At 38.7% G+C, this 26487-nt stretch overlaps 1 protein-coding gene across 11 annotated transcripts in view; it reads right to left on the reverse strand.

The window, feature by feature from the left end:
• The window catches only part of ERICH3 (glutamate rich 3), a 78683-nt gene that overhangs the window by 24107 nt on the left and 28089 nt on the right, over positions 1–26487 (reverse strand). For all 11 annotated transcript variants that reach the window (XM_060689983.2, XM_060689982.2, XM_060689987.2 and 8 more), the window contains 7 exons: positions 26204–26326; positions 21445–21606; positions 16291–16500; positions 13414–13594; positions 11079–11265; positions 2290–2558; positions 765–1097 (listed from right to left, as the gene is read on the reverse strand). In XM_060689983.2, coding sequence (XP_060545966.2) covers positions 765–1097; positions 2290–2558; positions 11079–11265; positions 13414–13594; positions 16291–16500; positions 21445–21606; positions 26204–26326 — 1465 coding nt within the window. The remainder of the gene's footprint in view (positions 1–764; positions 1098–2289; positions 2559–11078; positions 11266–13413; positions 13595–16290; positions 16501–21444; positions 21607–26203; positions 26327–26487) is intronic.

Here is a 26487-nt window from a genome sequence, read left to right on the forward strand (position 1 = left end):
CTGGCTGCCCTGGAAGACAGTGGTAAAAACGTGGGAGAAGAATATGCCTCCAACTCAGAAAAGACAATGCATAGAACAGATCATTGCTCATACCACCAGACTTTGCAAACGAAGTGATCAACTGTACGCTTGCCTTTGTTTTCTTCTAGTGCAAACCATGGATTACAAACTGTTTGAGTTTATAAGAATATATTCTCATCTTCTCAATCTTTCCCACAGGGAGATTTTGTTAGTTAAGTGGCACAGAAAGTATTCAAAGATCAACTGACAGGAGCATCCCGAGAACCTGAGATTTGACAACAGTACAGAGGAGAGTACAGAGAAGAAAAAGCTTGTAACATGGTTATGAGGGAAGTTTTTAAAAATGAGAAAGCAAAGCTCCCCTTATGCCTTGTTTTATACAGAGTAGAATAGTGTCTATTTTATTCTACGCAAAGACAAGAGCATTTGCAGTTCAGGTATGAAGTGCAGACATAATTCATAACAGACATTGTAATATTTCATTCTGTAAACATCAACTTCATTCCTGTTCCTACACTCCTCTTTGTCTTAACAGATACAGAATCAGACTGAATAATAACAACATGGGAAATAAATAAATAAATAGTAAATAAACAATTGAATGAATAAACAAATGAATAAACAAATGCAAATCCAACTCTAAGTGGTACTTAACCATGACCCTGAAAATGAAGAGTCCTCTGAAATATTAAAAAGATATTAGGATGCTATACTTTAGCTTAAGGGAAAAAAAAACAACTAACCATGTTTTCTCTCCTCTTCCTCTGTGTAGCTTTCCGAATATCCCTCACTTTCATCTCGCTCACTATCAGAAGTCCGTGAAGATTTCTGTGATGAGACTTTCCTCTTCCTTTCACGATCAAAACGGTCTGTTTCCCCTTCGGAGAGCAGCTTCCCTTTTTCACTCATTTGATCATCAGCACGTGCTTCTTTTTCAACTTTCTCAACTTTCTCAATTTTCTCAACTTTCTCAACTTTCTCAACTTTCTCAACTTTCCCAACTTTCCCAACTTTCCCAATTTTTTCAACTTTTTCAACTGGTTTCTCTTCATCAGCTTCAAAATCTTCCTCATATCCTGAAATAAAATGATATCTTGTGAGATAGGAAATTGATTGCATATTATTACTGGTTCTCATTAACCCCCAAAAGGTTAAGTCCATGAGGTTTTGTTTCTCTTTGTACTTAATCCTAAAAAAAAATAGCAACAACATCAAAGTTAACACTGGACTGAAGCTGTACAATGTGTTTTTCTGTCAAATTTAAATGTTCACTCTGCTCTTATTCACAACTTCTGGAGGCAATTAATTCCACTGATTAATTGTTCTAACTGTCAGGAAATTTCTCTTCATTCTAAGTTGCTTCTCTCCTTGATTAGTTTCCATCCATTGCTTCTTGCCCTGCCCTCAAGGTGCTTTGGAGATTAGCTTGACTTCCTCTTTTTTGTGGCAAGCCCTACCTCTTTATTTCTTTCATTTGCTCTCCCTCTCCCACCCCATGTTCTACAATGCCAGGAAACAACAAGGAATTATTTAAGGCAGGGGTGTCAAACTCAAGACCCAGGGGCTGGATCCGGCCTGCAGGATGCTTCGATCTGGCCTGCAGTACCACCCTGGAAACAGTGAAGGCCTGGCTCGTGGCACCTCTGCCAGTGAAAATGGAGTTAGTGAAGGCCTCACACAGCTCTCCTGAGCTCTGTTTTCACTGGCAGAGGGTTGCAGGAGGCCATCGCAGCCAAAAACGGAGCTCAGGAGCCCGTTTTTGCTGGCAGATCGCTCGGGCCACCACAGTCACCTCCGACACGAGTGATGTTGAGCTGGCCACACCCCTCCTGGCCACATCCCCCTGCCCCCTGAAGTCAACAAATTATTATCAGTAAACTGTGACCAAAACAGCATAGATCTGATTATGTTGATCTCTCTCTATTCTGCTTGTGAAACTCCATCAAAATAACTAGTATAAGATATTCAGTTCCTATTGCACATTGGATTCTATTTAACTATTTGGTTTTATTGAGTGATTGATGATAAGGATGAAATAATAACAACTGCCGCCTTGGGAACTCTGGGAACTCAAATATGGCACACCTGGAGGACAGTAGATTCAGGATGGCTGTTTCAGATCAATTCAGCTTAAGGGATTCCTTCATGCAATTTACACTGATAAAGGAGAATATCTGTAGCTCAGGGTTGAAATGAGGGGTCCTTGGTGTTCTGTGAGAGCACCAAGGACCCCCACTGACCAACTCACCTATTCTTTTCATACCATACCTTCATAAATAGCAGTTTTCTGGGTATCCTCAAATTCATCTCTATCTTTTTCTCTTTTTTTGGTCTCCAATTTCTTTTCTTCAGCTCGTTCTGCAGCTCGTTTCTTTAACGCAGAAGCTGAAGGAAAGTGGGTCGGTAATACTTTTTTTTCTTCTTTTGGCTTGTGTGTCACTTCCTCTTTCTTCCAATCTTCCAATTTTGCACTTTCTTCAAGGGTCTTCTTTTTTGGAGGTGTAGGCTTTTTATCCAGGCCCATTGTAATGATACATCTGATAAAAATTTAATATATTATGAAAACATACTACTAAAAGTGTCTTATTCTAGGGATTATTAAAAAATAAAATCAGAGAAAGCTCCTGCATTTCTTTTTTTTTTCTAAAACAACAACAACAACAACAACAACCAGGAATGGATATACAACAATATACTACAAAAAGTTATATGTATATTGGAATTGTACAAGCATTACCAAAGTAGCTGGAGAAATTTTAAATCGTTTTATCAGCTAATTGATTCTAGTGGAAAAACTGTATCGTGAGAGGGAGTCCTTTCCGGGAGGGAGGTGAATTTCCATTGTCAGTCCATCTTCAGATCAATGGATTCATAATGCATTAAGGGAAAATAGGGCAGAGTTTTTAAAGTCTTTTTAAAAAGGAATGCTGGATGAAGCTTAATGTAAGGGAAAATAGCGGCAATTGATTTTATAAAATCAATTTTGAGGACAATAGCCACTCTTAAGTCTAAGGAAGAGTTGGAGTCAGAAGGATGTGTCTCTCATTGATCTACATACTTTAAATTGCAAGATTTAAACTAGACAAAAAATTTATAGGATTGTAAAAATGTACAATATGTAAAAATGAATTTGAAATTGTACTGTGCAGTAAGGGTGAACATGTTATTATTGCCAAGGTTTATAAATTGTTATTGAAACTGAATTTGGAGGATAAATATGAAAAGCATTGTATGTTTCAATGGGCAAATAATTTTGGGTATGATGTAATGCTAGTACAATGGGAAAACATGTGGATGAAGGATTAAAAATTTATGTTGAATTGAATGACACAAGATCGTAAACATGAGCTTGAAAGGAGGGCAGGTTTTGAGACTGTACCTAAGGTAAAATATCTAGGAGTTCAGGTTGCAGAATCAAATATGAAATTGTTTCAAAATAACTATGAGGTGTTGTGGCGAGAGGTGCAGAAAGATATGGAGACTTGGAAAAAACTGCAGCTGTCTCTACTTGGAAGAATAGCAGCAGTTAAGATGAACATTTTGCCAAGATTTCTTTTTTTGTTTCAAATGATTCCGGTGCTTAAAAGTGATAAACAATTGAAAGTTTGGCAATCTGGAGTGAATAAGTTTGTCTGGAACGAGAAGAAGCCGAGAGTAAAATTGAAAATTATGCAAGATGTTCCAGAAAGAGGAGGTCTTAAACTTCCAAACCTACAGCTATATTATGATGCAGCAGCTTTAACTTTAACAAGTGATTGGTTTGGAAGGAAAAAGACTGGAATATTGAATGCAGAAAGTTTTGATCTTGAATTTGGATGGCATGCTTACTTATTTTACGACGACAAAGTAGATAAAGTATTTAAAAGTCATATACTTAGAGATTCTTTGATGAGAGTTTGGAAGAAGCACCGACTCAAATGGGATTATAAAATACCGCTATGGTTGGATCTTGGTCATACTTTGTGGAATACAAATATAATGTCACTCGGGGGGGGGGGTTATATAAAGAGGTTCTTTTTACAGATGCGGGCAGATGGCAGCTGAAGACATTGCAGACACTGTTGGACGAAGGGATTAATTTAACTTGGCTACAATATAATCAATTACAATTGAGATGGAAAGAGGACCAAAAAACTGGTATTATGTTGCATGAGGAAGAATTGGTTAGACATATAAGAGAGAAAGGTCCAATGCATATCAAAAGGCTTTATAATGTTTTGCTAGAAAGAGATTCAGAAACCGAATTAGTTAAAGACTGTATGATTAAGTGGGCACAGAATTTTGAAGAACCAGTGATGCTGGAAACATGGGGAAAAAATTGGGTTCAGAATGTTAAATTTACACAGTCGCAGAATCTGAGGGAAAATTTCTACAAAATGTTTTATAGATGGCATTTAGATCCCAAAAAGTTGTCATGTATGTACCCTAATGTTCAGCCAAAATGTTGGAGATGTGAATGTTTGGATGCTACGTATTATCATGTTTGGTGGACCTGTAGGAAAGTTAAGGCTTTTTGGATAAAAATTTGGTGGGTCATGCAGAATGTTTTGAAGAAAAAAATTCAATTTTCTCCACAACTGTTTTTATTGGGTATAGTTAAGGGTTTTACATTGGGTGAAACAAAATTGATATTGTATATGATAACAGCAGCAAGATTGTTGATAGGTAAATACTGGAAGAATGAAGCTTTGCCCACTATCGAGGAATGGACTTTGAAGATGGCCAGTTTTGCAGAGATGGCGAAGATTTCAGCATATTTAAAAGATTGTTCACAAGAGACTTATGAATGGGAATGGAAAAAGTGGATAGAATATGTTCAGAACAAATATCAAACTAGAAAGTATCAAATAGCTTTTATTTGAAAATAATGTATTGGAAATTTTTTAATGTAATGAGGTAAAGAGAAAAATTATACAGGGGAGGGAGGGGTTCAAGTTTATATATAAGTGTTATATTAGGGTTCTTTATGAGTATGAGTATATTATAGGGAAGTCTGGGGGGAGGGGAGGGTTAGGGAGGGTTAGGGAGGTTGGGAAGTTTGGGGGTGGGTGGGGGAGAAAAGGGGTGAAAATGTAATTGTAAAACTTTTGCAATAAAAAAAAATGTTGAATTATAACTTGAAGGAAAATGTTTATAAAATGATGTACCAATGGTAATTAACCTGACAAATTGTCAAAGATGTATAAGGTGCTTCAAATATATATTGGAAATGTAAATGTTAAAGAAGGAACTTTTTATCATCTTTGATGCATTTGTGACAAAGGAAAGAATTACTGGGATAAGATTCATATTTTAATACAGAAGATTCTCAAAATAAATATAAAAATCAAACCAGAGACTTTTCTTTAAAGTTTAATGGATAAAGAATTTGAAAAAAAAAAATCTAGAAATTTGTCATTATATAGGTTGACGCAGCAAAGATGCTATACATGCAAAAAAGGGAAAGAGACACTAATTTCCACAATGAAAGAATGGCTGAAAAAACTGATTGAATTAGCAGAGATGGACGTATTAATTGTTTTAATCAGACAAAAAAATACATCCAACTTTGCTTCTGCTTGAAAACTGCTTCTGAATTTTGTGCTGGAGACAGAAAAAAATGAAACTTTGACTTTGGAATTTGCAAGATTAGGCAAGCTTGTGACAAAATTGGCTAGTACATATTAGATAAAAAGTAAATGTAAAAGTGAAATGTTGAGGTTGTAATATTATTTTTATTCTACTGTGCTGAAGATTCAGAATTTAATGCTTTTCTTTCTTTTTCCCCTTTATTCTACACTTCTTTTTCCCCACTTTTCCCTTCCCCATTTTCCCATGATAGGCTTAATAAAATAATATATGTAAAAATTGAGGGCAATAGCTGACACAATTTTTCAGAGAAAAAGCAAATGTACTGATTTGTACATTTGTACATCAGAATTCACTGAACACAGAACGAACAAAATCATTGAGAAAAATGTTTCTAGTTAAAAAAAATACTTCTGTAAAATGAAATATGTGTAAGATTTCTTCCACAGTTCCCCAATTAAATTCCAAATTAAGAATTCAAAGATTTCTGGAGAGCAAATATTCCAGATTTTGTAGAAATAAAAAGTTATTCCATGGGTCATTTTTTTATTTATTTATTAAATATACTAGCTGGACATCCATGCTTCGCTACAAAACTATGTGATCAGGCGTGATAAATTGACACTTAAAGCCTGAAATTTAACGTAAAATGTGTAACTCCATAGCATCAGAGTGTGCTAATATAAGGCAACTGGCAGTTGGAACAGAGGGGGAGGGGGAATAGAATGTCCCAGCCTGCAGGCGGGATGAGTCATGCGCTGGCCACACCCACGCCCAGTTTAGCAAAGGGATAGCATCAGAGTGTGTTAATATAAGGCAACTGGCAGTTGGGACAGAGTTCCTTTCAGGTGGGGAGGGGGAGTAGAACATCTAACTCCTTAGCATCAGAGCATGTGAATATAATACTGTACATAAAATACTAATGATCTTATAGTCATTTTAAAAAATCCTTTCTTGGCGAGCACCTAGAAGCCAAGAGGAACATACATGCCGAATTTCAAGTTTGTAGGCTTTACAGTTCTGGAGATTTTGTGATGAGTGAGTGATATTTGGTTTTTATACTGTATATTAATAAATGTATGTGCCGCCCACCTCACTGTTGAAGCAACTCTTGGTAACTTACAAAGTGATAAAAAGATAACATGAAACAATTAAAATAAAAAAAGATTAAATAAAGACTAAAAACCATTAAAATTAAGAGAATTTAAATAGAGACTAAAAACCAAGAGGATCGCTAGCTAAGCATAAAACAAAACCAAATCCTTAAAACATAAGGACAATCTCACAGTGGAGGTATAGGTACCTTTCAGAAACCACTTTCAACACACGTCATATTTTGTTTGTTTGTTTGTTTGACTTAGAAGTTATCCATCTCACCTGTTATAATCTCATAATAATTTTATGAGAAGTTATCTGTGGGAGAATGGTGAGACCACTGCTGTTTGATTAGTCTCTTGATGTTTCAACTGCAACAGTATTGCAACATTCTTTTAATTCTATATTATCTAGACTATATTACCTTTAATTTAGAACACCATATGCCTGCCCCCGCCCCCTCCCCTCCCACCCAAGAAATTACATAGGCCAACTCTGCTGGCTTTTCAGAAGACCCTGAAAACATAGTGTTGCCATCAGGCATGGGAAGCAGAGAATGTGGCAAAGCTGTCCCAGGTATTGAATTAAGTGTTGTTATTATGATTATCATGGTTATGAATGTTATGGTTTTTGATATGATGGTTAATATATGTTTTTGGATTGTTCTTTTTTTACTTGTTCTTTTTATATTTATTGTAGTTGCTTTTAAGGAGTCATACATATGAGATAGGTGGCTGTATAAATTTGAATAATGTATAAAGAAAGTCAACATCGCCCATATGTTGAAAGATAATCTATATAAACAAAGTTTTAATAGGCATTTAATATTTCAATGGCTTTGCTCTCACAATGGGCTGCAACACTGGTTCTCAATAATAATAATAATAATAATAATAATAATAATAATAATAATAATAATAATAATAATAATAATAATAATAATTTTATTTCTATACCGCCCTTCTCCCGAAGGACTCAGGGCGGTGTACAGCCAATTTAAAAACACAGGACACAACAATAATTAAAAATTAAAATAATTAAATAGATGTGGCCAATTTAAAACCCCAAAAATTTAAAATACCCCAATTTAAAATTATTATGTTGATAGCCCTGCCTGGCGGAACAACAGGGTCTTCAGTGCGCAGCGAAACACCAGGAGGTCGGAGATCTTACGTATTTCCGGGGGCAGTTCATTCCACAGGGCTGGGGCTCCCACAGAGAAGGCCCTCCCCCTGGGTGTCGCCAGCCGACATAACTTGGCTGATGGCACCCTGAGGAGACCCTCTCTGTGGGAACGGACTGGTCGGTGGGAGGCTATTGGTGGCAGAAGACGGTCTAGAAGGTACCCGGGTCCTATGCCATGGAGCGCTTTGAAGGTGGTAACCAACACCTTGAATCGCACCCGGAAGACCACTGGGAGCCAGTGCAGCTCGCGCAGGATGGGTGTCACACGGGCACAACGAGTTGCACCCATAACCACCCGCGTGGCCGCATTCTGGACCAATTGGAGCCTTCGAGTGCTCTTCAAGGGGAGCCCCATGTAGAGAGCATTACAATAGTCCAGCCGGGAGGTGACAAGGGCATGAGTGACCGTGCGCAAGGCGTCCCGGTCCAGAAAGGGCTGCAACTGGCGGATCAGGCGAACCTGATAAAAGGCCCCCCTGGCCACGGCCGTCATATGCTCTTCTAAAGACAGCCGTGCATCCAGGAGGACACCCAGATTGCAAGCCCTCTCTGTGGGGAGCAAAGATTCACCCCCAATAGTCAGCGATGGCACCTGCTGACTATATCGGGACGCCGGCAGCCACAGCCACTCGATCTTGGACGGGTTGAGTCTGAGGTCAAGCTTTTCTTCACTAGGGACCTCCTTTTAATATCTTTTGTGGCCCCAAAGACTTAACTCAAGATTTAAATCATAACATTTCTTCAAGTCTTCATGGACCCCCTGTGATGATATCGCAAACCCAAAGAGGTCCATGGACCACAAGTTGAGAACCATTGGGCTACAATATAGTTGTATGATAACTGGGGTTCTTCCTACTATCCCAATGCTTAGGTAAACTAGCGAATTAAGGGCCATCTGGTTGGAAAGGCGTGATCTAAATCAATCAAATCAATCAATTAACAGAATAGCCTGCAGTTGGAAGAAAAAAAAGTTTGCTTATAGAGAAGATTACAGGAGTTTTTATGCAAAGCAAAATCAATGAAAATGATTAAAATGCATAAGAACGATATGTCATAAGAATACACGGTTCCCCAGAGTAATTATTCAAGGCATTTTACTATTCTCTTGCCTGATTTTTTGTCAAAATAAATTGGCATATAAACACACCTATACGGCTAGACTAGAAATGTAGTGAAAAAGTATCACCACGGCTCGAATTTGTATGCTTTCCAGTCCTCAGAAAGCGCTTATCACATTAGTGATAGCATAACATTTACATTAATCATGCAAATCTGACTCTGAAGAGGAAGTGAAGTGTTTCTGGATGGTGCAGTATACTTATCGGAAAAATCATTTGACTCTCTGGGGGTTTCTATTTCTTTCCTTTCCTTATTTTGTTCACTGCTGTTTATACAATATTTTTCCCAGTGGGGAAATGTGCACCACTTTTTTGGTCTGTCATTGCTTTGCACATCAAAGAAATGAAAATATTACAGAAGAAATGGATGTTTTCATTTCTGGCAAAGATGTAAAGAAGGTTCCTGGCCTAGACTAAAAATAAATGCCATATTCTTTTATTTGCACAATCAACATAAATCAATACCTTTTTCAAACAGAGAATGCCCAGAAGAGCCTGTCTTTTGAAACAACGTAATATATGAATCATCTTTCTGAATTTTTATCTTACATTTCTCCGTATTGTACTTTTTAAACATACTTTGAAAATGTAGGTTCAATATTGCAATGCTCACAAATTGTAAATAAATATCTTACTGAAAGGAATTTCGGCCTTAAACAGTAACCAAGAACTACTATATATGTCTACTGCTCTGTGATATAGAATTGAGCCAAAAATACCTCCCCAAAACCAACCTACAACATCCTAGGCTGTAGGATCTAGCTCAATGTCATTTGACCGCAGGTGTTACGGTCACCTGTGGTGGCCAAGTGCTAAGGCAGGACTTCCCTGAGACCTCCCTCACTTGCATTATAATCTCCTTCCTTCCTTCCTTCCTTCCTTTCTTCTTTTTCCTTCCCTCTTCATTCTTTCTTCTCCCTTCCCTCTTTCCTTATTTTCCTTCCTTGCTCTCTTTCCATCTTTCCTTCTTTTTGTTTGTCTTTCCTCTTTCCCGTTCTTCTTTCCTTTCCCTTCTTGCACGTTCAAATGCAAAAGGGGAAACATTTCTCCTTTTGTTTTTGTTTTTGTTTGTTTTAATAGCCCTCTGCCAGCAAAAACGCACCCCGTTTTCAGTCACAACGGCCTCCTGCATCCCTGCCAGAAAATGGAGCTCAGGGGACAAAACTAAGCACCCCACGGGCCTTCTGTTTGACACTCCTGATCTAGGGAAATAGAATTTCAAAATATATCACAAAAGGACTATGATCAAAAAGAACAAACTATTTTAACAAACTAAGCCATTACATTATATAAATAGATACCTTAAGTTTACCAAGTTTACCAAGCTGAAATCTATACTTCACTGCCCCTTTGAAATAACTGGCATTCTGATTGCTTATTTGCCACCAAACATGTACAGTCTTTATTGTCAACATCATCAGACTTTTGCTTATGGAACAAAGTATACAAAATGGGGGATCTTCAAAAATGCAGCTAAAATTATCCACACCACTGGAAAGCCTAAATGAACTAGATCCACAATCATGTAGATGATTCTAATTATGTTCAGCTGAATATGTAAAGATGTTTCTTTCTAACTTTACAATCAAACCCTGAATCTTTTGAGGCCACAGATTATGAGGACAATCTGCTGGTAACAGCCTTACTGTGCCCCATCTTTCCTTCAAATATTCTGTGAACTCTCAAATAGGCTTAAGTAAACATGAGTCCTTCTCTGCAGCTTTCAGGCGAAAGTGTATATAAAAATTAAATAGTTGGAAAAGATTTAATCAATCCTATTTTATAACCTAAATTAATGATTCGGTGAATGTTATGTGTTACCAAAAAATAATCAAATTCTGATTTTATACAAAAAAATCATTCATGTCTTGAAGCTTAGATAAGAGAGATCTGAAGTAATTTATGGCTTAAAATAACAGTCTTCCCAAATTTTCCAAGGAGAATCAATTGTGCACTTGTAAAATTAATGGAAAAGGTTGTTAATAATATTTTGGAATCAAAATGCATGCAGGAAGGTGGTCAAACATTCCATAGAACAGTTACAAGTTCTCCTCTGCCTTTGTGTTGATCAATATCAATATCAAAGCATACCTATAGCAAGGAGATGATCTTTCCACATTGACGAAACCAAAGTATCCATGCTTGCCTCCTAGCCGAGTACCTTTCCGATGCTTATATTCGCAGCAAGAACTTAATCGGTCCACCTGAATTCCATTGAGATAAAAGGTGAGACTGAAGGGGAAGCCGTGGTGCCTCCTGGAGATGAACTGAAACGTTTCTGTGGTTGAGAAAAAGCGGGGGGGAAGTATATATAATGGACTTTTTTACCACATTTAAGATAGACAAGGAGCCAGTTCAAGAGCATATTTCCCTTTCTTCCAAGACTGTACTAATTCAAGCCGTAAATTGCAGGTGGCATGTTTCAAAATCAAAGGGATCATACCTACATACAGAAGTAGTACTTCTAGGAGAAATCCATGCTCAAATTATCTTTGGCACGTTTTCAAGGTGCAGAAACATTTTATATGTTGTTGTGGAAAAATTTAGAGGAGGAAAGGATATGGGACATTTTCACCACCTTGGTTGTTTAAACAAATGAACAGGATACATTAAATAAATGAACAGGATTCATTAAATAAATGAACATAATTTAATAAAGGGGAATAAATTTAAAATGGAGAGCTTTCCTAAATACAAAACAACTATAAAAACAATAATCTAATGTTAGTTTCAACATTCATACATCCACATACCATTTCCTTACTATCTGACTAAACAGACTGATCTGATGAATACTAACACCAATAAAACTACTTCCAAGCAGACATTTAAATCCATCTCTTTTTCTCTGGGTTATCAAGATCCATTTCCACCCAACCCCGCTTATGCTTATTTAGACCTTTATTGTTCTTTTATCAGATCTCATAGAGACTATTTTAATCTGTACTTTACTTAACACCAACTAAGATGTGACACTACTATCTGCAAAGCTGCTTTTTTCTTGCTAGTACCACCACACCTTGTTTGGTTCTAAATAAAGCACAGATTTGAATAGTCTAGATGAGAACTGACTAAATAAAGATCAGGATTCCAATGTAGAAGGGCAAAAGCTTTTACCTCAACATGGAATGATTGCATCAATATACCAGCTAGTTACACTACAGAAAAAAAATTACATTTAAGTTAGAGGAGGTATTATGCCAGTTGCAAATAGCAGAGGTGTGTGTCTGTGTGGGTGTAGGAGGACAAATATTCACTGGGATTACAATAAAGAATAATCTAGTTTATATACCACTTTAGGTATATCAAAGCACTCAAATTTCCTAGCTAGTGTTTTTTAAAAAATAATGGCACTGCTAAGTAGACAAAACTAAGGGGTAAAACTAGAGAAAATAACTGCTAATTGCATAAAGGTATATTTTCTGGTTTGAATCTTGCTTCTGTCTACTTTCCAACTGTTGCCTGGATCACTGTGGTACATACTTCTGCATTCTCTTTGTCAAATCTTATTAGTAATGCTTTAAAAAGTGGAGTATCATTTATTGCAAGTTTGTAATGCTTCTTTTTCTCTTTCTTCACTTGCATATTTATGGATCAGTCCTTCTTTTTTGCTGTTCCCTTTCATTTTTTTTATAACCTCGGTTTTTTTTAAAAAAAAAAAAACCATGGCTTTCTCAAATGCCACTCCAGCTTTATTTAACAGTTTCTTCATTAGCAACTGCTTACTCCTTGACCTCTTTCCCTGTTGTTGTCATTAACCAGTCAGTCTAATATAGATTTAAGGCCTTTGGGCATAGACTACATTATTTCCACATAGTGCCTAGCACTATGACAAATTAAATAAATGATAACTAATGATAGAAAAGTTATCATTCCTCAGCAATAGCCCAGGACCATGGCATGAGATTAATTCCACCCAGCATGCTATTCTTCCCTCATTTCTGCTGGCAATTATACCTGGAACAGCTTTGCTTAAGTCAACATCATCACCATTGATTCACATTCAGAATCAAACCTCAAGCCTGCATTCATTTCCCTTCTGGAGCGATAAACAGTTCACACTGATATATTATAGCTTCTTGTACGTAGATAATTTGGTATTCATTTTACCCCTGCAAGCATTTTATTAACCATGCATCTCCATCCAAAAATTAATCTAACCCACTGCATTTTGTTAAATCACCCCTGTACATCCGTCCTTCTACAATTTGCAAAAGTAATTGCAGCCTCATTTTCAATCATGAAACAGTAAATCTAGACTTGGTTGGAGGCAGCTGGAATATAAGTCCCTGGACACACATAAGCAGACTAAGCTTTGCTGAAATAATTCTGCTACCACTTCAACAGTTTATCCACATAAAAATAAGAGGTTGCCAGAATTCAGATGGATTCTTGGGATGGGGGTGGGGGGCTGTTTGAAGCTTACCTCCCTCCAGCAGTTTGCCTCGGTACACACATAGGTTTTCTCCTCCACAATGCTGTTGATAAATTTTTATTTCCTCTCGATAATCTAAAAGGTCATATGAAAGGTGCACGGTTTTTCCCAAATAGACCATGGTAACAGATGCATTGCTATGTATTTGAGGCTTGCAGAATTTTCCAGCGTCCTGCATAAAAAGGCAGAGAAACATACTGAAATATGTGGAGTTTTAGACATTTGTTCCCATGATATCTCATTCTATTTTGAAATCACTTCAGTACTCACCCATGAACAAGTGCTAAAATTCAAAGGAATTTATACCATCCCAAGTATTTCTTGCACATATCACAAAAAAAGGCCCACCAACAGAAACACGCTGAACTAAAATCTGTATAAAAGTTTGATGAATGAAATTATCCCTAAAGAGCTGCTTTAGGGATACATGAAGCTGCTTTTGACTGCTCTAACAATCTGGTCTAGCATTACTGAATGATTGGCATGGGTTCTTCAGAATTTCAGATAATTGTTTGAAGTTATCTGGATAATGGCTTTAATATCACAATGCCTTTCCATAAAACATCTATGAGACCACTTTCAAATACAATACTGGTTATTGCAACTCCAAAAGAATATTGTGGAACAAGAAAATTGTATCTGTGTGAAAAAAAGTACTGGAACAATTGGAACTTTTTAGTGAGAAGAACGTTAATAGGAAATATAATAAAAATTTGTAAAATTAGGTATGCTGTGAGGATACTGAAATTAAAAGTAATGCTATGATTCTGAAGGGTGGATAGTCAGGACAGTGGAACCAAAGTCATTCTCATACCAAACATAAATAATTACATTTGAAGCTAGATGATATGGTGATGGCACCCATACTAATCATTTTAAAATAGGTTTAGATACTATACATTCATTTAAGTTAATATAATAACTCGGAATCTCACTGTGGATAGCTCCCACACTGGAGCCTCTGATAAATCTAAAAACCTGCTGGAAAAGCCTGAAAAATTTGGAAAAAGAGACGCATGGCATTTCAGCTATATATTTACTTCAATAGACACTCTATTTTTATTTTGTGTATTTTATCTAATGAAAGGAACATCTAGACCACCAGTTCCAGAGTCCAGAATAACAATCTATAAGGTCTACAAGCCCAAAGGGCATAATACAGTATACTTCTCCCCTTTTTAACAATGGATTCTCTAATTGTGAAAAAGAATTGGCATGAAAATATCTTGGTGTCTATGAAAAGGATCCAAATAATCTCTCTCCCTCTCTCCACTCTGTAATAGACAATTTGACAAAATCTATGTTCTCTGATAGAATTTCCCAATGAACAGTCTAACAAAGTAGTATTGCTGTTCATTGCCAAGAGTTTTAATTTCAAAGTGGCCAGAATTAAAAACTCTACTGAACATCAGGAGGTATATGAATTATCACTCTCTCAGTATAGGCAGGAAATGCCCCATGAGTGTTTCCTTTTATTTTTTATTTTTATTCCTTTTATTTTCCCAATATTGAAATTCCAATGTCAGTGGCAAAGCTTATGAAGATTTCTCTGAGACTGGGAGGGGATATCATAGCCATGACCTCCAGTCTTGAAAAATATAAGACTGCAATCTAAAGGTATCAGGAGATTAGAATTTTATTTACAATTAGTTTCATTGGGGGGGGGACAATGGGGGCAGGTCTTCAGGTATGTGTCATAACCTTGGCCTTCTTTAGGAATCTCATACATCTTTCTACCCCATCCAGGTTTGTCCCCAATCACTGCTGTAGGATTGCAAAAATCTTCAAAGACATCACTCTGGGAAAGTATTTCTTCAAAATACTTTGAGTGCTGTCCACTTCTACAAGGTGGATCTGACATACTTAAATCATAATCATATGTAGTTACCAGTAATTGGAAACAAATGGAGTGAAATTGTTTATCTTACAGAGAGCCTCTTTTTACATGCTTAACTGAAATTCATGGGATTTCAGTTACTCGATTACTTGTGTTTTATTTAGTCATCATCCTTAAGTTCAGATTTATATAACATAACCTTTGCTCCCTGAGACCAAGGAGCAGATATGCTTCCTGACATAGGACATTACATACCTGGGGAAAAGACATGACAACATAGTAGAAATGATTAGGTTTATGAGTAATATTCGAGTTCCTGCAAATTCAACAGCTTGATGTCCTTAACTTTAAATTTTATTCAAGGATTCTATGTTTAGGCTTCTTTGGTTACAAATAAATAATATGTCTTCAACCTGTATAATTTTGAGTTCTTTAATATCATGGACATCACATATAACATTTTTTTCTAAAAGTATTATTTGTATATTTAAATGCAGCTTCTCTAACTAACAGGAATACTTAATCTTCTGCAAAAGGGCTTATCTTTCTTTTCCAAATTAGTTGGTTTATAGTATCAATCTATATCCACTTTCATTACCAAGGTGCCTTCCCCAAAAGAGAGCAAAAGCTTTCTGATGGCAATTTCTAGAATTCACAGCTAACATTTTTGCATTGCTGTAGGTTGGGAAAAGGTACTCTATATTTTGAAAAATATTTTAAGGAAAGCTTGGATGAAATAGTAATACAATTCAATTCAGAAGAATGGTTCAAAGTGTTACATTTATCTATTCAAAAGAATATTAGAAACAAAACCAAGGTTTTACAGGAAAGGAAAACGTACTTAAGCAAACTTCCTTTATTTCAAAAGATGTATCTCTGAGTGCATTTAAAAAGATGGGAGAGAGGCATTTCTTTTACAAAAAAAACCTATCAAGGAGTATTTCAGCACATCTTTATATACTAAGTAGAGGACATTACAAAATTACTTAAACAAGAAAAAAAAATGCAACAGTAGGAAGAAGAAGAATCACCTTCATTAGCAACTGCTCCAGGCCATTTGATGAAGTTGTAGGACGAAACCGTCGACCTCTTCCCACAGGTTTCATGGGGATGATAGTTTTGTCACTTCTGGGTGGTTGTGGAATAGGTATCATATAATTGTTAATAATGGGAAGTCTGTATGGGGATACTTCAACTGAATAATCCATTGAATGCACAGGCCTTAACATCCCTCTGTCTCCCTGAAAAAATTGAACAAATATTAATACATTAACACTTAGACTCACAGAGCAGTTGAAAGGTGCTTAGCTACAATTTTCCATTTAGTAGTTCCATGCATAAACAGTGTATTTCTTCATTGTTGTTGCTTTTAAATTAAATTTCATTTGGTTTCAGCATGGATTCCCAGTTAAAAGAGATTTCTCATTCCTGACTCCATGTATAAAATAGATTATTGCTTGACCCCATTTTGTAATAAACAATTGAGGTTCTTGACAAGGTTTTAAAAGGCAGCTCATAAGTGCAACAGGATCAATCATTACTTTTGGAAGAAAAATCCATCTGGTTCAGTTCCAAGATGGGAGAAAAGCACTGGAAACATGGAGGCTGATTGGAAAGATGGCTTATTGATGAAGCAGAACTACATGTGATTCTGGGCAGCTGACAAAATGGAATTGGGGAGGGGGAGTTATACCTTCTTTGGGCTTTGTATTTGAACTTCCTGTTCCTGTGCAAGAACGTGTATTCTATTGGCTGTTGTCAGATTACTATGGGGGTCATGTAGGGGTTATGTAGGGGTCATAGCTGACTCTATAGGCAAAAGAGGAAATGCAAAACCTAGGTGCTCGTCTGAGGTAATCTGGTCAACCTCTGGTTTATTGCTTATCTGAGCTCCAGGTTTCCGTGACTTTGAACTGCTGGGGGATGATGCAATGAAGGTGCTTTGGACTGCTCTGGGCTGCTTCTAATCCTAACATTCTGCCTCTGTTTCAAAATATCCTGTCTTCAATGGATTACCAAATCTGCCTTTCTAAAAGGTGGCCTCCTCAGTTTCTGCTTGGGGGCAGGGAAACTGGAGCTGTTTTAAGAGCATGTTTCTCCATTTCTCCCTTTGGAGAAATATAATATTCTGCCTTTTTAATATTTCCCAAAATATTTCATTCTTCTAGAGGGTAGGTGCTGACTTTCTACATTAAGGTCCAATCTATGAGTCAAGATTCTGAACTAGAGGAATAGGTTTGACATCTTCTGATCTTGCAACTCAGGAGCCAGAGGGGCCTCGGGTATCTGCTCAAGAAGAGCAGGACCTGTTGGAGGAGGAGCCTGCAGTTCTGAAACAGTCAGGTAAGCTCTCACTTGACATAGAACCATGATGGCGAACCTATGGAATGTGTGCCCGAAGTGACATGCGGAGCCATGTCGCCTGGCATGCGCAGCATAGCCCGTTCCTCTTCCGGGTTTCTGGAACACATGCGCACGCGATGATCAGCTGGCCTTTGTGCATGTGGCAGTGCCGGAAACTGAAAGAGCTGGTCTTCCATTTTCCAGCGTGAGCATGCACACTGGCCAGCTGATCGTCACATGCGCATGCATGCCAGAAACCGGAAGACTTGCTGGCCGGTGCACATGTGCATGCCAGAAACTAGAAGTACCTTATCCGGCACACACATGTCCCCTGGGCAGTTCTTCTTCCTGGTCGCGGCCTTTCTCGGTGCACACGAAGTGCTCCCTTTTTGGCACTTGGTGCGAAAAAGGTTCACCATCACTGACCTAGAACCTGAGCTGAAAAAGATCCACAAGTGTTCTTCTACAAAAAGTACAACAGCACCCTTCCAAAACCGAGTGGCTGTGGCTTCCGGCGTCCCGATATAGCCAGCTGGTGCCATCGCTGGCTATTGGGGGTGAATCACTGGCCACGACGGAGAGGGCTCGCAACTTAGGCGTCCTCCTAGATGCACGGCTGTCTTTAGAAGAGCATATGACGGCCGTGGCCAGGGGGGCTTTTTATCAGGTTCGCCTGATACGTCAGTTGCGTCCCTTCCTGGATCGGGACTCCCTACGCATGGTCACTCAAGCACTTGTCACTTCCCGCCTGGACTACTGCAATGCTCTCTACATGGGGCTCCCCTTGGGGTGCACCCGGAGGCTGCAGTTGGTCCAGAATGCGGCCGCGCGGGGGATTATGGAAGCGACGGGGCGCTCACATATAACACCTCTCCTGCGCGAGCTGCACTGGCTTCCTGTGGTCTTCCGGGTGCGCTTCAAGGTGTTGGTGACCACTTTTAAAGCGCTCCATGGCTTAGGGCCAGGGTATTTGCGAGACCGCCTTCTGCCGCCAATAGCCTCCCACCGACTGGTTCGCTCGCACAGAGAGGGCCTCCTCAGGGTGCCGTCGGCCAGACAGTGCCGGCTGGCGACCCCCAGGGGGAGAGCCTTCTCTGTGGCAGCACCTGCCCTCTGGAATGACCTGCCCCCTGAGATACGCACGATATCAGACCTCCGGACTTTTCGTCGGGCCCTGAAAACAAACTTATTCCATCTAGCTGGGCTGGCTTGATCCCATCCTCTCAGTTTTTAATTTGAATTCGGTTTTAATTGGTTTGTTTTAAACTTGGGCCAAAATTATTTAATTGTTTTTTAAACTGTTTTTTAAATTTTATATGCTATGTTTTATCTTGGCTGTACACCGCCCTGAGTCCCACAGGAGAAGGGCGGTATAGAAATAAAATAAAATAAAATAAATAAATAAATAAATGCTTGAATCAGGGCTATAGCAACGCATGCTTGGGAGTCAAATTTCTTCTGGCAAACCACTTTTTAACTTTGGACTTGACTTCCTGGATGTATGCTGCTTCTGATTCCCTGACTGACTTCTGAATGTACAAGATTCCACTTAGCTTTTATTCCCACACCTTGGGTTTATCTGCACAGTGCTTCAGCTTCTGGAATAAAATTGTTTCTTTTTCCTCAGCTTTTACATTCCTGCATTGTGGGTGGGATTTATAAACACTATAAACAGCATTTTTTCTAAATCTGACTTCTCACAAATTGCTGGTTGAGGATCTAAACCGAATTACTATTTGAATGCAGAGATACTGTTTTTTATTATTAAAAATGCATTCTAGAAAAGCTAAAAGTGAGGTACATATGGAGTGCTAGCATCAAACCAATTTTTGCCTGCCATTGGTCCTATACACCTATTGGATTTCCACACTTAGTTTTACCCATATTGTATGGGACTGCAAGAAATTTAAAACCAGCAGCACTTAAAAACTATGATTTCTAAAGCCGGAAACAATATGAGGTACGTTTAAGCTGAATTTGAAGACTATCTTCCCATATTTATGGTGTATTTTACAAGCTGAATTCAATACAATTTATGGATAAAGTCGTTGCTATTGTAGGGTGGGTTTTCCTCACTCTAATCAAACACCCCATTTTGCACTAGCTGATCACCTGACACTTTGCAGTGTGTATGTGTATGAATGATTTATTAGTAGTCTTAATACATTAAACAATTGCTTAATTATTAATAAAGTATTATTAAATATTAATAAATGCAGAGGTCAACTTTAGGCTGGAGCCAATGTGTATAGGTGGGCCTATTCATGCCATTTAGATGTCCTTATTTTTATTGCCCCACCAAAGCTCCTGTGGCCTAGGTTTCTCCTTTTTGTGGCTGCTATGTCTCCTGTCACTATGTCCTCATGGCTGTCTTCCAGTTAACATGATTAGGCCAAGAGAATTATCTCCAAACTACGTCTAGACCAGTGGTGAAATTCAGCTGGTTCTATCCGGATCGTACAATCCGGTAGCACTGGTGACGGGAGACTCTGCCTGGACGTCATCATGTCCCATTTTTTACCCTCTGCACATGCGCAGAAGGCTCTGCACATGTGTGGAGGAGGCGCATGCACTCACATTTGCAAAGTGGTAGCGAAGATAAGTGAATACGACCCCTGGTCTAGACATTTGGTTTCTGTCATTATAACCACAACACTGCTGCATAAAACAATATTTTAGGAAATATTTTGATCTCCCAAGCTTTCAGAAGCTATAAACTGATTCCAAATTTATTCAGAAGAGCAGTAGTACTGGGAATTAGATCTTTGTAGAGTTTCAGAAAGGAGTTTTTCCCTCCCCCCCCCATTATATTTGTCTCTATATACATGCTATAAGCTCTATGGGTCAACTTGGGTGAGTCCCTCTCTCTCATCCCAGCCCACCTTACAGGATTGTTGTTGTGGGGAAAATAGGAGGAGGAAGGAATATTAGTTATGTTTGCTGCCTTGAAATATTTGGAAAAATAATAAAGGGAAGATTTTTTAAAATCTTTAAAAAAAACAAATAGTGAAAGAAAGGAAAGAGGAACAAGTTCCATTACAGAAATAGTGAATATTCAGCTAGCTTTCAAGCAACATCTAATCTTCAGAGGCATCCATGCTCTTCAGCAGTGAAATCCTTTGCAACTTTTCCCCCTTCCTCTATTTTCAGCAGCTGTTTCTCTTCTATTTATTTATTATTTATCTATTAAATTTATTTGCTGCCTATCTCAATAGCAATAGCACTTAGATTTATAAACCGCTTCACAATGCTTTACAGCCCTCTCTAAGCAGTTTACAGAGTCAGCCTATTGTCCCCAACTATCTGAGTTCTCATTTTACCGACCTCGGAAGGAGGGAAGGCTGAGTAAACCTTGAGCCGGTGAGAATCGAACTGCCGAACTGCAGTCACCAGCAGTAGTATGCAGTCAGTTGGCAGTCAGCAGAAGTAGTGTACAGTAGTGCATTCTAACCACTGTGCCACCACTCTAGGCAGTTTACAACAATAAAAAGGAAGAAGTGAAAAAAGTTTAAACAAAACAGAAGTAAAATAATAGAACAAAGTAAACAATGAAAAAGAAAACGAGAACATCAAGACCAATAGGGGTGGAATCAGCCATCAATCCAGCAGCCACCTCCAGCATGGAACTCCCCCACTGGGTCTCTTTAGATGACTCACCCCCATTTGCAACCAATTGTAAGAAATAATTACCCTTTATTGTTATCAACAGAATTCATTCTGCATTACTTCCCATTCTATTTTTCTTTAAATGTGCTAGATTATTCCTTGCGCATGATTGTACAAATGACTGTATATCCTCATTCTTCCTATTGTACTGCATGTGTAAAGGAACAAATGCTAACCTCACTAGTAAAATGATATTCTTTGTCAATGGTGAGAAACTTTGGTCTGGAGCTCAAACCAGTCTTTGATGAACCTTCAGTCACGACATTTCCGTAGAGGGGCTGAAGTCGGAGTGGCTGTTGTATGTTTCCTGGAGCAGTACTTGGTCGAGGATAAGAAATCTGCACCATGAAAAGACACGGAGGTAAATACTTAAGTTAGGTTGGGTAAACTGGTACTCTAAAACCACTGGGTTTGTAATAAAAAACACTGAGAGGGTACCACACTGCCTATCCCTAATTTAAAAACATGTAGCTTATGCACATTTCTGAAAACAAAATTGTAATCTGTCTACATTTGGACCAGAGTTAGGCTGCTGCCGGTTTGGACTGATTCGCCTGAACCAGTTGTTCCGATTCTGCGCGGTTCAGAGAACTGGCAAATCGGACCACCAGCTGGCCCTGCCCCTGATTGTTTTTTGGGCCATTTTCAGGCATTTTGGGGTCATTTTTCAGGCCATTTTTCAGGCCAAAAAAGGCCTGAAATTGCCCCCCAAATGGCCTGAAAACAGTCTGAAAAATGGCCTGAAAAAGGCCCAAAAAAGCTGGCTGTAAGAGAAAGAGAAGCTGGGTGAGCCGGACCCAGACATATCTCGGGTCCCCTTGTCCCAGAGGCAGAAACCTCATACTCTTCCCCTCTCTGCTAGCCCCCTTCTTCGCACGGGATTGCCCAGCAACAGAGATGGAGAGGGAGAAAGGGGAGGCATTTCTGTGTGCCCCCGTTTCTTTTTTTTTTTTTTATTGAAAAGTTTTACAAAAAGTTTACATATTCCCCCCCCCCTTCCCTACCTCAACCTCCCCCCTCCCCCCTCCCCTTCCCAGAACAAATTACAGGGTATAAACTTCAACAATCATAATCAATCCTAGTCTAAACAATTATGACATTCCACATCTCTTGTTTCTTCAATTCCCTAATTACCCGCCTGGCTTTATTACTTAAAGACACACTAAATATCTATATAATCATTCATAACCTATCTGCAATTTCTTATTCCGATATTTATTTTGAATATAATCTATCCATCTTCTCCAGTCTCTTAAATATCTTTCATTTGAATGATCCTTCAGGTACGCCGAGATTTTTGCCATTTCCGCTAGATTTGTAACTTTCATTGTTCACTCTTGGATTGTAGGTAAATCTTGCTTCTTCCAATATTGTGCCACCAACAGTCTTGCTGCAGTTATTAAATTCAAAATCAATTTGGTCTCTATAACTGTACAATCCGTAACTATACCCAAAAGAAACAGCTGTGGTGTAAATTTCAACCTCTTTTTAAGAATATTTTGTAAAATCCACCAGATTTTAATCCAAAACGCTTTAACCTTTTTACATGTCCACCAAATGTGAAAATAAGTAGCATCCTCACAATTACATCTCCAACATTTTGGTTGTACATTCGGATACATACGAGATAACTTTTTTGGATCTAGATGCCATCTATAAAACATTTTATAGAAGTTCTCCCTTAAATTTTGCACTTTGGTAAATTTCACATTTGTTACCCATATTTTCTCCCACGTTTCCATCATTATTGGCTGTTCAAAATTCTGCGCCCATTTTATCATACAGTCCTTAACTAGCTCTGTTTCCGAGTCCATCTCTATCAATATATTATACAATCTTTTTATATGCATTGGGCTTTGATCTCTAATTTGTTTAATTAAATTTTCATCACTTTGTATAACACCAGTTTTCTGGTCTTTTCTCCATCTGGCTTGTAATTGTACATATTGAAACCATGTTTGAATTATTTTCTCCTCTTTCAACACATTCACAGATTTTAATTTTAATATACCTCCCTCCATAATGAGAATATCTTTATACGTAATTACGTCCTGTCTACATTCTATACTCGTATTCTCTATTGCGTGCCTGGGTGCTGTCCATATAGGTATTTTTTCATTTAACTTATATTGATATTTCTTCCAGACACGCAATAAAGCATTTCTCAGTATATGACTCTTAAATGCTCTATCCACCCTTTTTTCATACACTAAATAAGCATGCCAACCATAGACCAGATCATACCCTTCAATATTCAATATCCTTCCATTTGTTAAATTAATCCAATCACCAATTGCTGATAGAACAGCTGCTTCATAGTACAATTTAAAATTTTGTGTGCCCCCGTTTCTGTGTGGCACTCTCCCCTCAATGCTAGTGGCCACCGCTACCCCCTTCTCCCTCTCCGTCTCTGCTGCTGTACAATTTCATGCGAAGAAGGAGGCTAGCAGAGAGGGGAGAGTGCAAGGTTGCTGCTTCTGGGATGAAGGGACCCGGGAAGTGTCTGGGTCCAGCTTACCCAGCTTCTCTTTCTCTCGCAGCCAGCTTTCCCGGTCTAGCTTGATGCAGTCTCTCTCTCTCTCTCTCTCTCTCTCACACACACACACACACACACACACACACACACACACACAGGTTGGATCTTTCTTTCCTCCAGCCCCCACCCCACCCCACCGGAGACCCCTGGATTCCCTCCCCAACCCTGCCTGTCCCATACAGGTATCACCCACACAAGTAATGTAGAGTTAGCCACACTCACTCACATGGAACCCCCAGCCATGCCCACCCAGCCAGTCATTAGGGCAGAGAACCGGTTGTTAAAAAGTGTGGAGCCCACCACTGATTTGGACTTTTGGTTTCAAAAGGGATAGATGGGTATATAAAGGTTTTACGTCTATATCAATTTATATTCGTTAAACTAAATTGTACAAAAGATGAATTAAGTGAAATAAGCCAATACGTATTTCATTCAAATAGATACATGTAAATCAGTGGCTTAGTGACTATTCCAAGTTCTGACAGATGCCCCCTGAGAGCTACTTATGATCCAGTTTGAAAGTTATGGCCACTGCAGAGTTCCCGCAGTTGTTCACTCTTATAACCAACTGCAGGGATGCTGCAGTTCCTCCCCCACAACTCCCCCCACCCTATCATGCTGGATCCTCACAGGCCTCAGCCAGCTTCCCACCCAGCCATTCAGCCACCCAAGGGAGCCTAAAGCCAGGCAGCCAACACTGTTGGTGCACACGGGGCTCTGAGACCTTGTAGGCCGAGGCCTTCTTCCCACTCAGCCACCCAAGGCAGCATAAAGCTGGGCAGCAGATGCTACTGTTGCCTATGGGGCTTTGAGAACTTGCAGGCCAAGGCCTGCTTCCCAATCAGCCCCCCAAGGGAGTCTAAAGCTGGGTAGTGAATGCTACTGGGACATGTGGGTTTTGTGAAAATTTATAAGCCAAGGCCTGTTTTGTAATCAGCCACCTAAGGGAGCCTAATGCTGGGAGGCAGACACTACTAGTGCAGGTGGGGATGTGAGAGCTTGTAGGCTGAGGTCTTCTTCCCATTCAACCACACAGGGACTTGCAAGACTTGGCCTGCTCCTCAACTCTAGGATCCAACAGCACCTAATTTACCTTTCTGTCTTTTGCAGAGACCTGCTCGGCTGATGCAATGCAAGACTCGGCATTCCTATAGAGGTTGCCTGCTTTGTGGCAACCTCATGCTATTCTGTAAGCAAATATTATTATCACGAGCCTCTAGGGGACTCTGTTTTTGGCTTTTAAAGAGGCTCCATTTGTTTGTGGAGTTTGTAGATGGGGGGGTAGGGATCAATAAGAGAGGCCATCTCACCTAACAGCTGTTACCACTTGTGACCATAATGGCCAGGCTCCATTATGGTTGTAAGTCAAGGACTACCTGTATTCAAAAATAGCTATATTCTAATAGAGATATATTTAAAATAGTCATATTATGTAGAAAATAATGTTCGTATAAGAGAGTTCTCATGAAATTAAGCAGGGCTCGTTGTATTGTCATCCCACAAGAGAGTTCTTTTACATGCTAAAAGATCAATTGGGCACCCACACTTGGACACATGAAAAAGTTACATGAATTATAAGCAAACTCGCATGATATAAAATCTTTTTTCTATATATTGGAATTGCTTCTTTTGCTCTAGGTGGTCATGTTATTTTAATTGTTATTTTTCAATAAAAAAAGAATACCTCATGTATATTTTAAGCCATCCAGTGCCATTCTAGAATTGGGTAGCCTTAATAAATTAAATAAATAAAGATAAGTAAAACCTGTAACATTGACTTTGAGTAGCCAGATCTCCATATTCATGTTTCTTCAAGTATCAAAACACTTAAGGTGATTATAGATACTTCAGTCTTTAAACAAGCCATAGCTTGCTAAGTTGTTAGGAGGATAAAATAAGCATATATGGCCAATTAAGCCACGAAATCGCCAGCATTTTTTTTTTACCAATTCAGTCTAATGAAAGAGAATTTGTTTTACAAAATCATTTCAAATTGGAAGAGAGATTCAGAGAAATTCTCATGGATAAAATGGATGGCAGACTTGTTTAGTTTCCAGATAACCAAGGACTATTTGGGAATATCTTATTTTCACTGTTCAAATTTCTTCAAAGGATCAGCAGCCTTCCTGATTGGCCACACTTCACTAAAATCCCATCTATCCATCTATATACATTTAGTGGAAATCTGCAAATGTCCTTTATAACCACAGCCATATATGGTACCTTTACATCCTTTGGATTAAAAGGGAATAAACATTTTAAGATAAGTTTTCCAGTGTTGCAAATTTGCACAATGTTACTTTGATTCCATTAAACTAGGGCTCCAGCTCCAGGAAACTGTATAAGCAAAATTGAAACAGGACTATGGTTCATCCTACAGAGCCTCACTTGAGACTCACCGTGTGACTTGATGGTCCTCTCTCACCCAATTTGCGCCGCGCAAAGCGATTTCTTGGTACAGTGGGTGGATGTGGGGAAAGCAAGTGATGGGAACCATCTGCTGCCTTTCTCGCTCGTTCCGCCTAAATGAAGGAGAAATGACAGACTTAACATTATATATATATGTACAAGTTACTTTATGAGTAACAGTGAGCAGCCCCCTTCTCCATATCTCTCAGCTGTTCCAGGTGAATCCAACCAGAAATATGACTAGGTGAACTAATTCTGCTTTATTGTAAGGCTA

This window comes from Pantherophis guttatus, chromosome 3, assembly GCF_059756535.1.
Source record: "Pantherophis guttatus breed Tessera chromosome 3, ASM5975653v1, whole genome shotgun sequence".
Taxonomy (NCBI): domain Eukaryota; kingdom Metazoa; phylum Chordata; class Lepidosauria; order Squamata; family Colubridae; genus Pantherophis; species Pantherophis guttatus.